This window comes from Miscanthus floridulus, chromosome 9 (genome assembly GCF_019320115.1).
Source record: "Miscanthus floridulus cultivar M001 chromosome 9, ASM1932011v1, whole genome shotgun sequence".
In the NCBI taxonomy this organism is placed as follows: Eukaryota; Viridiplantae; Streptophyta; class Magnoliopsida; order Poales; family Poaceae; genus Miscanthus; species Miscanthus floridulus.
This window is the reverse complement of record NC_089588.1, coordinates 57,485,046-57,499,803: the sequence shown is the minus strand read 5'-3', so window position 1 is coordinate 57,499,803 and position 14,758 is coordinate 57,485,046. Positions and strand designations below refer to the sequence as shown.

Below are 14,758 nucleotides of genomic sequence, written 5' to 3'. Positions count from 1 at the left end.
TGCGACACCCGGCGGCCGTCGCGGCGAAGACTGGTCACAGTTACCAGGACCGGACCGCAAATCGAGTGTACTCCAACCGTTAAAAACCGATTGAACCGTCGGTTCATAGTTTAGGAACGGATGAATTGAACCCTCCAGAAATACTCCAAATCGTTGTAATATAATAATATATAATTGATAATTAGCAACATATAGTTGATCATGTATGCAAATAAGATGATAAAAAAACACAACTATATAACCAGCTTCTCACTAATATTGGTGCTCTAGATTTGATTCACAAGATATGCAAATATGTGTATGAAAACATGTGAGTTAAATGCATGGGTGGTCCATCAACTTACGCTCTAGTTTCACTTAGGTCCATCAACTTTGAAAATGGATTTTTTGGTCCATAAACTTTTAAAATGGTTCACTGCAGGTACATATCTATTTATTTAACCTTAAATCTAACGTACATTTGTAGAAAACTCCATACCTTTCTTTATCTTCTACGCGCTCAACCTTCCTGCTCAACGGTCAACGCACCGAGGGAGAGAAGAATGGCGCACACCAGCAGGTGAGCACACGCGGCCGAGTGCGGCGCGCGCCGTCGGAGGACTTGTGGAAGGGGAGCAGGATGAGGTTGGCCTTCTGGCTATGCGCCAGCGAGCACACGTTGTGGTGCATCGAGCTGAAGGGCGCCTGCGCTACGTACGGGCTCACCGTCACCGCCCCCGACGCCGCCTACTGCTCGAAGTACCGGAACGTTTTCACGATGCGGTCCGACGACGTCGGGTTGCCGCCGCTATTGGACGACCTCGTGCTCTTCCCATGGGGCTTCAGCACGGATGCGGCGCAGACGACGAGCTCCGTGCGGTGGAGCACGATGAGCGACATGGGCGAGTCACGGGAGGAGCCCGACGCCCCCAGCAGGTCGATCAGCGGCGCCGTGTGGTCCTCGCTATAGAGGCAGGTGAGCACGTGGAGGTCGGCGCTGAGCCGCGCGTGCTCCAGCGACCGCCGCTTCGCCCGCGCGAACTGCCCCGACGGGCTTGCCCGACTCGCAGAGCACCACGAACAGCTCCAGCGCGCACCACTTCTCCGACGCCTCAGACCTGGTGAACTCAGCGAGGTCGATGCGGTAGCCGGAGAGCGCCATGTAGACGGGCAGGAAGAGCGCGATGAAGAAGGAGTCGAGGCGCTCCGTCATGGTGGCGCCGATGGGCATGCCGCTGGAGAGCGCCAGCCCCAGCATCATGGGCCCGATCATGTACTTGAACCCGATGGCGTCCGACTGGGCTGCCGCTACGCCGGCTGCTGCTGCTGCTGGCCGTCCCCGTCCCCAGCGCCGCCGCCCCTGCTGCTCCCGTTGCTAGAGCACTCGACTTTGTTGTGGACTCGTGTGCTTTCGTGATTATACGAGGTTGCGGCGACGACCTATGACTGCTGAACAGCGTCGGCACGAAGTAGTCGTCCGTCCTCATCACCAGCCACGGCGCGCGACGGAGGAACTGCTGCTCGTCGTCGTAGAAGAAGAGCTTTGTCGTGGTACGTGCAGGAATGGTCGAGGTCCTGTACGCCTCGGTGCCCCTGTCCCGCCTCCCTGCACGCACGTGCACGCAGCTCGCCGCACAGCGCCGGCGAGCTCTGGCTGAGCGCCTGAGCGCGGCTGAGCTGCAGCCGCTGCATGCTCTGTGGCCTGCTATTAGCTTGATGACGTCACCATGACGTCGTGCCTATGTCATATACTTTCTTTTCCTCTTGAAAATAAAACCAAAAATACATGAATACCTTTACTCATCCTCGTCACCACGGCCAAGAAGACGAAAGCAGGAAGCGGAGCACTTGCTAGTGGAGAAGAAGCGGATGACGAGTGCCGTGACACGGTTGTCTGGCTCCGCAGCGCGCCAAACACTGCCTCCGCCGTGAGTCCGCGACCACGTCTCTGCAGCGCATATACATGGAAACAAACGCGTTCTTCACAACGACCGACGCCCAGCCTCAGCGGTTCGCCGGCGACGGACCACGGCCGCAGCATGGCAATGATTTTGGACTTGGCAGGCAGCCGCGGGACCGTGGTGGAGGATGGTGCCACAGGAGAGGAGGAGCAGGCCGCCGATCCGGTTGTTGCTCGCGAGCAGTGTCTGCAGCGCGGTGAGGTTGGCCAGCATGCCCGACAGCAGGTTGTTGGACAGGTTGAGCTGCGCCAGCTGCGACGAAGAACTGGCGGATGCGCTCGGGTTCGACGGCACAGCGCTGGAGAGCAGGTTGTTGTGGAGCTCCAGTAGGCTGAGCCGCGGCAGGTACAGCAGCCCGCGCGGGGATGCTGTCGTTGAGGTAGTTTTGGCCGAGCCGGACACGGGTGAGGCTCGTGCATGAGCCGAGCGACCTCGGGATGGGCCCGAAGAGGAAATTGTTCATGAGGATGGCCGTGTGGAGCTGCCCCGACGCGCACAGCGTCTCTGGGATGACACTGGTGAGGCGGTTCGACGACAGGTCGACGAGCCGGAGCGGCGCGCTGGCGCCGAGCCCCGCGGGGACACGGCCTGTGAGGTTGTTCATGAACAACTGCACCGTCTCCAGGCGCGGCAGCGCGGCGATGAAGTCGGGCACTGGGCCGTGGAGCCAGTTCAGGAACAGGTTGAGCAGCCTGAGCGAGGTGAGCGACGCCAGCGAGCGAAGGACCCCGCACGTGAGCGTGTTGTTGGAGAGGTCCAGCGCGGTGAGCGACGTGAGGTTGCCAAGCTCCGGCGGGATAGGCCCGGAGAGCTGGTTCATGTGGAGGAACAACGTGTCGAGCGACGCGAGCGCGCCGAGCTACGCGGGTTCCCGCCCCATGAGGCCGCAGTTGGAGACGTCCAGCACGGTGAGGCTGCACAGCGCGCTGAGCGTCGACGGGATGCCGCCGTCGAACACGTTGTAGTACCCCAGGTAGAGCTCGTGGAGCGTGGTGAGGTTGCCGAGCTCCGACGGGATGCGGCCCTGCAGGTTGTTGTCGTTGAGGGACAGGTACTCCACCGCAGGCATCGCGCCGTACGCCGCCGGGATCTCACTCGTGAAGTAGTTGCCGCCGAGGTCCAGGTACCGGAGCCTCGGCAGTCCCACGACGCCAAGCGGGAGCGGGGACGAGAAGTTGTTGTCGTAGGCGTCCAGCACCTCGAGTGCGGGAAGTGACGCCAAGTCCCAGCCGCCGTCGAGGTCGAGCCCGCCGCTCAGCTGGTTCCTGGACACGTTGACGTGGCGCGGCGCCGGGAGCGGCGACGCGATGGCGACGGCGCCCACGATGTCGTTCCCGGCCAGCGAGAGGCTCTCGAGCGCGTCGAGCCCCATCACGCCGACCGAGTCGGGCGCCGCGCCACTGGCGGACACGTTCATGTTGGCGATGTCGACGGTGACCACGCGCCCGGTCGCGCCGCACCGGACGCCCGTCCAGGTGCACACCGACAAGATCGTCACCAGCGGCTGGTCGACATTCGGCGACCACATCAGAAGATAAAGAAAGGCAGGGGGTTTTCTGCAAATGTACGTTGGATTTAAGGTTAAATAAATGAGTATGGACCTGCACTGAACCATTTTAAAAGTTCATGGACTAAAAAACCTACTTTCAAAGTTGATGGACCTAAGTGAAACTAGAACACAAGTTGATGAACTACCCATGCATTTTATATAGAGTTCTTACAAATTGGTGCAAAAATGACTAGAATAGAATAGTAATTTAAATATTCATCGTTGCAAAACAATCTCCAATGCTAAAATGGAGTGCACTATTGCGAAGAGCTCGTTAAAATAATCAAAATAGATATATTATTTATCTAATTTGGAGCTCATCTGAAAAAATTATGAAATTGTGAAATTTAAAAGTCAACCGAGCCTGGAGCACTGCACCACGCATGCAACGTTCAAATTCGAAAGCAGCATCCCAGCGGGCCCACTGGTGGCAGGTGCACGTACTCCACGTCTCCACACGGCACCTAGGACCACGCTGCAGCACGCACGCATGCTATCAGCACGGATTAGGACAGTTCATATGGAACCGGCCGGTTCACCAGTTCCATAAAAAACCGTCCGGTTCAACCAGGGACGAAGCTAGAAAAAAATTTAGGAGGGGCTAAACAACGGCAATTAGTAAGAAAAGAGGTTCAGTAAATCTTAGCCCCTCCTACCTGTACATCTACAGCTAAAATTTCAGACGGCGGCTCTACAGAGCTTCACTTGCTCGCGAGCGGTAGGGGGGCTGGAGCCCCCCTAGCCCCACCGCTGGCTCCGTGCCTAGGTTCAACCAGTTTTTACCGATTTAATTGCATGAACGGTCTGTAAAGTGAACCGGACCGTTATACTCTTTGGTTCGATCTTTTATCAGTCGGACCGCCGGTCCAGTTCAGTTCTAATAACTGTGAGCCTGATTCACGAGCCTTTGGGCAATTGGGCTTTTGCGTAAAAGCTTTCTAGATTTCGTTACTAATTATTATTTCTTTTAAGTTTCTATTTATTTCTTAAAAATTAAGAGAAATTAAAAAGTAATTTAATAAAAAAAATGAGAAATATTTTCTAGACATTGTTTTCAATCAATGAGATCTGAACAAACTTCAAGAGTATTATTTTAGATCCTCTACTTTGTAGTTAAATTTTACTTTATATTTTCAAAAGCTAGCTCAACAGTTGGGTTGTTTGCTTCTTTGTTTCAGTTTCTGATTGGTAAAAGCCAACAAAAAACTGAAACAAACAAGCCCGCTCCATCTATGTTGAGTATTCTTTTCAAAACTTGTGATGAGGAAAAAGTACAGAAACATAAGGCTAAACATATTTTGACCCAATATATACTAGCTAATATGTCTATGCATTGCAAAAGAATATACACCTTGTTGCACTATTATTTAAACGTCTTGTGACTCAGAGATTTATGTATTAGAATCGAACTTCGTGCAACCGTTGCATGCACAAACACATGGGGTTGTAAAACTCACATGAGCATGGGTCGTGAGTCCGAGTCAAATATATAATAACATCTACAACATCAAATTTGTTTCATTAAATTCTCTGTGAAACATATTTGGAAGTGCATTTCTGGGAACTTGTAGATGTTATCATATTTTTTTAGAAACTTGGTCAAAACTAGGTAGCTTTAGCTTAGGACAGAATCAAAGCGAACTACTTCCTCCATGTTGAAATATAAGGGATATAGAATACAATTTGAAATGAAATGAATAGTTACTATACTGGCATATAACGGTGGAGCGTGGGCCAGCAGCAAGAGGGGGCTAAATTGATTGTTTCAATGTCAAAACCATAGCAAGAGGAAGCCCAGGAACAAGAGGTCTATGGGCCTTTAAATTCCTATCAAACAGGGGGAGGCCCATTTTCGCCTCCATTATCCTCCACCCCTGTTGGCATAAATAATAATTTTCAGTTTGCACCCACGCTCAAGATTTTGAATTTATTCGCTATATTGAAGAATTATTTATGAAGTACTATAGTTTTATAAAAACATAGAGCTAAAAAATAAATTATTTGGTATTGATATGTCATACGCTAGTAATGTTAGAGCAACTCCAAAAGCTGGGCTAAAATAGTAGCCAGATTCTATTGTTTAGCCATTTTGTAAAATAGAAAACTCCTTAAATAAGAAAAGGTCCACAACAGCCTTGCTGATTTACAAAGTGGTTTGCTTTATATGACCACCGAAAATTAAGGAATAACCAACTTGCTATTTTACGAAGTCAGATATGAGATAGCACATCTGTTGGAGTCTATTTTTTGCTATACAAATTCTAAAATGGCCTCCACAACAAGAATAGCCAAGCTGTTGGAGTTGCTCTTACATCAAAAGGTATAAACTTATTTAAAGTAATAACTTATAATTCAAAAATAAATTGCGTGTCATTGTACCTGATTTAATAATGTTACCTTTTTTATGATTGATGAACTATTAAAATGACTTGTTACTGGCTCTGCAACACATCGCAACCGAGTCATAATAAGGCATTTTACTAACTGAGCAAAGCAAGGATCGCTGTTACAGGATTCTTAAATTCTCTTATCCTCGAGCCTCTTTCTATCAATAAGAACCAAAAATAATACTACGAGATATGCCACTATTCTAATTAGTAATCATGCCCAAACTTTCGCTGCCATCAGATAAAAGAAGATGTGCTTAGTCAGCAACGCCTGGCGTTGCATTCGAGCACGACATATATTTACATAAGGGGCATAATAATGCATCAGCTACAAACATTGATTCAGATGCATTTTCCATTCGCGGATGCAGTGTTTTGCACTGCCTGGATCATCTGACCGACCTGAACACACGGCCTCCAACCACGAACAGTTTTGAGCAAGAACGCATCTACCAGCTTCGCCACAATAGGCATGCTCCAAGAAGGTAGTTCAAGCTCTTGCACCATCTCTGTAGCCACCGAAAGACTTGTATCATTCTCCAGGTCAAATGCAAACTCGATGTTCTTACATTTACCTGTACAAGGCCAAAAAAAATAAAAATGCAGCGTCAGTGCATGGTACTAATGGAGATTTGTGCAATCCAAAGATGTTATTTTGATGCTTGTAATTACCATTGGGGACAGGAATCCTTAGTAATAACTTGACAGGGTTGCTACCACTCATATCTCCTTCCAGGACAAATCCACCCCTTCGAAGCACTAGGCTGAAAGACCCCTTCCCATTATCAACGGTTCCATTTGGTAGCAAAGATACAAAAATTGGTGTGGCTTCAAGATCCAGATCCAAATTTGGCGGGAATGCTATAGGTTCTTGCACAGGATTAGAGGTTTTATTATCATTGATGATGATGTCATCTTTCATGAGAAAAGGGCTCTTCAAGAGCTCACTTGCTGGCAATCTATCTGCCGCTGAAGCTAGACAGCTCTCTATGAAACTTCTTACTTCTGCATCTTTGACCTTGGAGAGAGCAACTGGTTTTACACCCTGCAATTGTACCATTATAGCATCATTCATATACAACAAAAAGGAAGTATCTGGGTATTTCCTAGCGAACTCTTGAAGTAGACAAGCAAGTACTATCTGGGTGACAGATCACTTACTTCATAAATCTTCTTGTATATCTGAACAAAGCCCTGACATTCACTGTAAGGGCACTCACCAGTCACCATCTCCAGCATACACATGCCGAAAGAGTATATATCCACAACTCATTGTAGTTTTCACCAAAGAGCTCTGGTGCCGTGAATTCTAAGGTGCCTGTGTTTCAGGTTAAATGTTACTGATAACCATATCAAGCTCACCACATATCACCTTTGTTTCAGAAAATATGTGGCAGCGTGGCCTGTAGAAAACCGTACCTTGTATACTCTGAGTTTTCCTCCGCTGCATGACCATTGCCAAACCGAAGTCCCCAATCTTAACTTTCCCATGGTTCCCATTGATGAAAATGTTGTCACACTTGAATTTTTTTTAAATTTTATCACTTTTTGGAAATTAATTTTAAATCTAACATGGCCGTTTTTTTAAAAAAACTAACACTTTTGGCCGCGCCTATTGCCCTGGCACGGCCAAATGCCTGTGCCGCGCCATGCATGGTGGCGCGGCACAGGGCTGACGTTGCGGTAACCGGGTCCGCTGACCACCGATGGGGTAGGGTCTGCCGTGCCACCGATCTTGGCGCGGCAGTGCCGCGCCACGAAGCATGGCGCGGCTGCGCCAAATAAAACCCCGCTGTCAGTCATGCCTGCCCGAGCAGAAGCAAGCCTGGCCGCCGTGCCCGCCGCCATCCCGGAACACGTCGCGCCGATAGTGGGAGTTATTCTAAGTATTGCTTAACGTAAAGTCAATAATGAATTTGTTTATATATTTTGTTAATTTTTTTTCACGGTCGAATAGAGAATTTGATAAGCCAATGATATTTTTGGCCCCATATTGTAGGATTGGCGGCGACGTGACCATGGACCCCGGCTTCCTCGACCCCTCGCGCAAGACGCCGGCCACCGGCGTCGAGATACCCCGGGACTGCCGGTTTCCAAACTAGTTGCTACTTAATCTCGCAAGCAGTGATGACGCAACGCATTGAAACGGATATGAAGCAAATAACATAAGTTGACAAGCTGCCACATAACATTTTAATTGGTTTGACATAAGTTCGATATAACATAACCAACTAAGCCTGCAAGTTTCGGACGCCAATAATAGTTCGACCTAACAAACTAAGATCCAGAAGTGTAAGGATCCCTCGGACGCCTTTGTCTCTTTGGATTTGTTGGCAACGTATTGGGAGTGTAGCCAACGTCGGTGTGGTCGCGTTGCCGGTGCGTACGGCTCGTACCCTGCAAGTATGTGATATGCACGATTACTTAGAATTCTTTATGATCGTTAGTTCATGTAGCCTACGTATTTAAAGAAACTACCTTTGTTAGTACTTGTGAGGCTCCTTGGGTACCAAGCGGGACACCACCTAGCTGAGACATGCCGATCTCGTCCTGTGGCCAATCTTCCCAATGGTCGTCGTCGTCATCGTCGTCCTCCTCGTCTACGGTTGCAGGGTCCTTGCCAGTGCTATGATGTGGTGGTGTACGCACCGCAGAAGTGGCACCTGTCATCTGCTGAGAAGAGCCGGCTGGTGTCCTCAAAGAGGCTGAAGACGTGCCACCCGACCGCGCCGGGAGTGGTGGTTCCTCATAAAGAGTGTCCATGCAGCTCAGCTTTTGAGCTAGCTTCCTGCAGCTCTTCTTCACCTTCTACATAAATAGACGTTAAAGTTAGTGCATTTCTCAAATGCATATACACTAAACAAATATTTTCGGAACGGACTAGTTTATGTTTACCTCCACAAAAGTCGTGAGAACGCCTGGCCCCAGCCCTCTAGACTCGTGAAGCCGGTACGCTGCTTCATTGGACAGCCTCGACAATTGTGTCGCCTGGGTACAGAAACGTAGTTGAACAGTTTTAGTATACATAGTTAATACCAAATGGATAACAAATTGTACCATTCAAGTATCTTATCACGTATCTTTGTAGCGGGGCTCTCTATAGCTGTGTGTCCTCTCTAGTGGCAACGTCATATACATCTTCGATCACATCTTCCTCTGAGTCCTCGTCAATCGCTTCCTCAGTGTACGGGGGCTTGATATGTGTCCTCGTAGACCTGTGAAGCCAGCGCAGGTACTCATCGAAGGTGTGCTGGTCGTGTGGAGGACCCGCATGGACCGGCTGCCGTTCCCTGGTCTCCCACAAGTGGATGTGCGCGTTGTGTGTCACGCGCCAATCCTTGGTCTTGTACCTCTTCCTGCGGTTATACCTGCAACAAAACGATGTTAGTTGTACCACACACACCTCTGAATTATAGCTCTGTTATTAATCGATAACTCACTCGTGCAATCCTTGGTTGGTGGAGTAAAGTGGTGGTGGACGGCCTGTCATTCTTCTAAACTGTCTGCAGACCCTGACGGGCAAGTGAATCTCGACCACGTGGAAGAAAATAAGAGGGACGTTGCAGCGATACTCGTCTGACTCGTCCCTAGTGACAGGACTGAGATAGTACTGGAGCTCCAGAGCATCCCAAGGACACCAATGCACCTGAACATTTCGTAATTGAGTTAGGCTGTGATATAGTGTAGATCGAACAAGACACATGTATGATAGTAAAGAGAGTGTAACCTGGTGCTGTGTTAGGACGTCGAGACCATCCGTGTACTCCCTGTACTTACGCCTCACATTCCCTAACTAACTCTGATTCCGTCCAGATAAACAGAGCTATAGGGAGTGTATCTTGTCTGTTCCAGTGCTGCATTGAACACGATAATGAATTAGCCATTAATAAACTCATGATATGTAACCATATCGAAGAATATAATGAACCGAAGTACTTACGGTAAAACCAAGATTAAGGGGCCTCCCAATGGGCCATCGTTCCCAACACCAAACCTGAAGTAGGTACGAGCAACCCCCAAGGTTCGCGTACACTGAGGTGCGATAGCAGGCAACGCATAGCTATCAATACGTCCATGCCAGGACTGCGCTGCCCTAGCTGTACGCCGCTATGTTTTCCCACGACTGGCGTAGTATGTCAAGAAAGATCCAGCTGATGGTGTTGCCCGAGGCGTCTGGGAAGAGGAAAGCACTAAGAAAGTGCCAGAGCCAAACTTGAGTGAACCTGTCGATCTGAGCCTCCTCAGCCTGTGGGTAGTAATCAAAGCGCTCCATGATCCAGGACGACGAAACACCGGAAGTTTTTCTGAAATTTACCAAACAAAATAAGACCCGATGGCTGCAGGAAAGCAATGCAAGTATTAAATAAGCTTCAATTTCTCACTTATTTTTCTTGGAAGCCTCGTCATCCGGTAGAAGAAAGCCAGTAAACTAAGCCACCAACTCCCTCCAGTGATCGTTGTCAACTATCCCTGTCACTGGAAGTCCCCCCAACCGAAGGCCAAAAATAGCCTTCACGTCCTGCATGATCAAGGTCATCTCGCCACAAGGTAGGTGGAACATGTGGGTCTTAGGCCTCCACCTGATATAAGAATAGAACGACTGTTACCTGCCTCAAATTTGTTACAAGAAAGTTTACGTACAAAGAATGCACTCGTACCTGTCTACAGCTACAGTAAGTAGTGCTGGGTCAAGGGGCGGAAGACCATGGTTGACAACACGGATAAGCTCGAGGAAGCCGGCACGCCGTATGTACGGCGCGTAACGCTCGTCCCACTGGTGCGCCCTAGTGTGCGTGCGGGGCCTCAAAGGAGGCAAGGCCACCTCTGCGTCGTTGTCACTCAAGATATGTGTTCGGTGCTGGTCGTCGTACTCCACCTCAAAAATGGGGTACAACGGATGCTGTGTGGGTGGGGCTATCTTGTTACAAATTGATTAAAAAAGCGTTAGAGTATTCAAATTAACATTATGTAGCATTGCAAAATTTGAACTACTTGTTATGCAATACGAACACAATATGAAAGCACATGTATATATTCAAAGTAACATTAACAGACATATCACACACTTGTAACATAAACAACTTCACAAGGAATATAAGCATTTGACGAAACTTCATAAAGTCATCAAAATCGACGTGTCACGTACTAGTAAGTACCGACGTTTGTAAACCAGTAGGTATACCCAAAATCCCTAACTAAATAACTAACTATAAACTAATTAATAAATAACTAATCAATCCCTAAACCCAAATTCCTAACTATACTAGAACACACAACCTCGAACCTAAAAACTACCTACGTAAATCACAAACAAATTCACTAACATAACTATCCTAAATCAGTAAGTATCCTAAATTTGACAAACTATTATAAATCAACAACAATCATAAAACCCTAACTATCCTAAATTACTAACTATCATAAATCACTAATTATCCTCAATCACTAATTATCCTAAAATAATAATAATCAAAATAATATGAAATCGAGAGGGAGGTACCTTAGGAGCTGACGGCCTTGACGCGCCGGCGTTCGTGGCGCGGCCGGCGCGGACGTTGCGCGGCGGGACTGGCCGGGCGCGGCGTGGGCGGGCGGGCGCTGCGCGGCAGGAGTGGCCGGGCGCGGCGTAGGCGGCCGCGGGAGCTGCCCGGCGGCGGGGCAGAAGCGGCTGGCGCGCGGCGGGGCAGAGGCGGCGGGCGGCAGGCATGCGGGCGGGCAGGGCAGCGGGCGGGCGGGTGGCCTCGCTGTGGGGTTTTATTTGGCGCAGCCGCGCCATGATCGGTGGCGCGGTAGGCCCTGCCCCGTCAGCGGTCAGCGGACCCGGTTACTGCCACGTCAGCCCTGTGCCACGCCACCATGCATGGCGCGGCACAGGCATTTGGCCGCGCCAGGGCAATAGGCGCGGCCAAAAGTGTTAGTTTAAAAAAAACTGGTTGTGTTAGATTTAAAATTAATTTCCAAAAAGTGTTAAAATTAAAAAAAATTCTCACACTTCAAGTCCCTGTGTATGATTGGTGGCTTCTGGCTGTGCAGATAGGCTAGCTCTGTCAGTATTTGTTTGGCCCATCGCCTCATTGCCTTCATGTCAACTTTCTTGTGCTTCGTACGGTACCTAACCACACCATAACATAACATAGATCATTAGAGGGGGATGGTGAATTGAAGGTAGCTAGTTTCCCTTCTGAATGGAAAGCCAAAAGAGCCAGCTCTGTATTTCTTTTTGTTCGCTGAAAAGTGAAAAACTAAAACTACCAAGATTTTTTTTCAGATTTTAAATTTGAAAAAAAAGAATTATTCAGATTTTGTTTGCCAATGGTAAATAACTGAAATTCACCATGGCACAAAAGAAGGTACGAGGCACAAATAGTAAAATCAATCACACTCCATCGTAGCAGCACATACAAGGATCGGTTATGTCATATTTACACACTCTCTCAAGTTGCCGGACGTGAACAGCTCAGTGATGAGATTGACGGTCCTTTCCTTGTTGTCGACCCATGAGGCGTAGAGCTTGAGGATGTGCTTGTGCTGGAGCGACCGCAGCAGCTGGATCTCCGTCTTGAGCCGCTGTAGCTCCTTGGGGGATCCCATGGTCCGGCCGTTTATCTCTACTTTGGCCCATGCCACCTCAATGCCTTCCACCACATCGAAGCCTTTGTAGCTGCCACCAAATCGATCACGTGAATCAACAAACACAAGCAAGAATTCCCACTTTTCTTCATTTTTTAAAAAAAGCTGGCATTCAAGGCTGAATCTTTGTGATTTGTCGAATATCCAGTGTGAATTTCAGGAAACTAGTTACTGTCATTTAATTTGCTACTGAATTACGGAGTACTGCATAAACAGCTGAGGAGAGGGAAGGGAGGTACACTGTCTTGAAGGCCCCTGATCCCACGACCTCCTTGTACTGCAATGCACGCACGAAACCGCAGAGATCAGGCAGAAAGATCTATTTTTCAGACTAATTCCAGCGCAGGATGCAATCAAGATTCAAAATTCAGGAACTGAAAGCCCCCCGCGCTAACAGGCGATGAACCAACCCGGCAACCCGATGAGACTAAAAAACATGTCGACATTAGCAGCAGACGCGAAAAGGACGGCGGATGGACGGCACAGCACGTACCCGGAAGTAGCGGCCGGTGGGGTCGACCTCGTCGACGTCGGGGTCGTCCACATCGTCGGGCGGCTCCGCCTGCTCGCCGCCGGACAAATCCGGATCCAGAGCCATCGCACCGGCGCGCTCCTCCGCCCGCGAGATCAGAAGTCGAGCCGGCGATGGATCGACGAGCCCTAACTCATTAAGCAGCGCGAGGGACGGCGTGCGAGCGCGACGAGTCTGAACTCTGAATTCTCTTGTGAACTCAAAACACTTGTTCCACGGGTACCGCGCCGCGGGTGTCTAGGAGCGGGGTCACGTGAGGCTGCAGGTGGGCCCGGCGACCTGGTGGGAACTGATCATGGGCGTGATACGCATCCACTTGGCAGATCAGATATACTAGTTAGATAAGAGCATCCAAAAACCTTTCTAAATCTCACTTTTAAATCATCATTTGGAGAGTCATTTGCATAAAAATCGTTTTCTATATCTTTTCGCTTTCTAACCGTTTTTCTATATCTCGCGTGCACTTTAGAAAGTCATTCTCGTCTTCTATTTTTTTGCTAGCAAAAAATTCGGAATAGAAAATGATTATATTTGGATAACTATTTAGATAAGCTGTTGGATGATATTTTTTTTTCAAAATCTCTATTCCTAGCATTTAGGAAGAATATAGAGAGTCTCTTGGCGATGCTCTAAGGGTGTCGACTTCCAAGAGTTTCTAAAATTTAGTTCCCAAAAATCTTGTGTTTTCTAAGTCGCCAAAAATAATTGAAAGTAGCAAAGAAGAGTTTCTCCAACAGTTTAAAAAAACAACTGCTAAAATATCAAAAAATTAGTTACATTGGGAACCCAAACTACATCTAAATACCACCAGACCCTTCCAGTATTTTACTTGCGTTTTTCATCGGAAACCTGCGATTTTCATTATTCTCTCCCTCGGCCCCTTCGTTTTCTATCGCACGAACAGTCGCCTAGTGCCTGGTGCAGCCCGATTGGCCGGCCATGGCCTCTCCGCTCCGGTGGCGAGCCACTAGCCCTAGGGGCATCCCCACACCCACACCCACACACACGCTACTCTGCTCGTATCGGCTCGAGGTGCACTAGGGGAGGCCGGTCATGGACGGCGGCGAGTAAGGTTGACTGTGTGCATAAGATATAAAAAACTATTAGAGAGTGAAAAAATATAGATAACGTTTTTTATTTAAATTATTCTCTAAATAATGATTTAGAGAATGAGTTTTTAGGATTCTTGAAGGTGCTCTTAGAACTTTGTATGAACATGCATTTTTTTGCCCGTGGATTCATCTCAAGCTATCTGCGCATTTTGATCTCCTTTGATTGCAAATGACTTCTATGAAACTCTCTCACCACTAGTACAGAAATGTTTTTTACATGCGCTCACTTTTCTAATAGAGGTGGTTAAACTAGCATGCCACCTCTAACCTTGGTGGGAGGCACTGTAGCTCCGTGACTGATGCTGGAGATCTATTTTCAGGGGCGGTTCCATTAAGAAAACCGTCTCTAGAAATAGTTATATTTCTAGGGGTGGTTTAGTAAAGAGAACTGCCACTAAAATAGAATTTTTGGGGGCGGTCGTCTTTACAGAACCACCTCTAATAAAAACATATTTTCAAAGACGGTTCATTAAGATAACCGCGTCTCAAATAAATTAACAAGGGCGGTTTTCTAGAGGCAGTTCTCTTAAACGCCTCTAAAAACGGTTTCTAGAGGCAGTTCTCTTAACATAACTGCCTCTAAAACTATTTCCGCCCCAGTACACACG

At 48.3% G+C, this 14,758-nt stretch overlaps 2 protein-coding genes, 1 long non-coding RNA gene and 1 pseudogene across 3 annotated transcripts; all 4 read right to left on the bottom strand.

The window, feature by feature from the left end:
- Positions 1 to 2,799: 2,799 nt before the first annotated feature.
- Positions 2,800 to 3,468, bottom strand: LOC136479963 (leucine-rich repeat receptor-like serine/threonine-protein kinase BAM2). Its single transcript, XM_066477657.1, has one exon. The coding sequence runs from the start codon at positions 3,466 to 3,468 to the stop codon at positions 2,800 to 2,802; it is 669 nt and encodes a 222-aa protein (XP_066333754.1).
- A 2,750-nt stretch (positions 3,469 to 6,218) lies between these two features.
- Positions 6,219 to 13,211, bottom strand: LOC136481978 (probable serine/threonine-protein kinase WNK6; annotated as a pseudogene).
- On the bottom strand, positions 7,901 to 8,873 carry LOC136481980 (uncharacterized). The gene is made up of 3 exons (XM_066479238.1): positions 8,772 to 8,873; positions 8,355 to 8,684; positions 7,901 to 8,273 (listed from the first exon to the last, which is right to left on the bottom strand). The coding sequence occupies exons 2-3, from the start codon at positions 8,637 to 8,639 to the stop codon at positions 8,154 to 8,156; spliced, it is 405 nt and encodes a 134-aa protein (XP_066335335.1). The 5' UTR covers positions 8,640 to 8,684; positions 8,772 to 8,873; the 3' UTR covers positions 7,901 to 8,153.
- Positions 8,960 to 10,758, bottom strand: LOC136481979 (uncharacterized). Its single transcript, XR_010764929.1, has 6 exons — positions 10,535 to 10,758; positions 10,259 to 10,456; positions 9,817 to 10,180; positions 9,604 to 9,730; positions 9,317 to 9,522; positions 8,960 to 9,244 (listed from the first exon to the last, which is right to left on the bottom strand). It is a non-coding gene; the product is annotated as an uncharacterized lncRNA (long non-coding RNA).
- Positions 13,212 to 14,758: the final 1,547 nt, after the last annotated feature.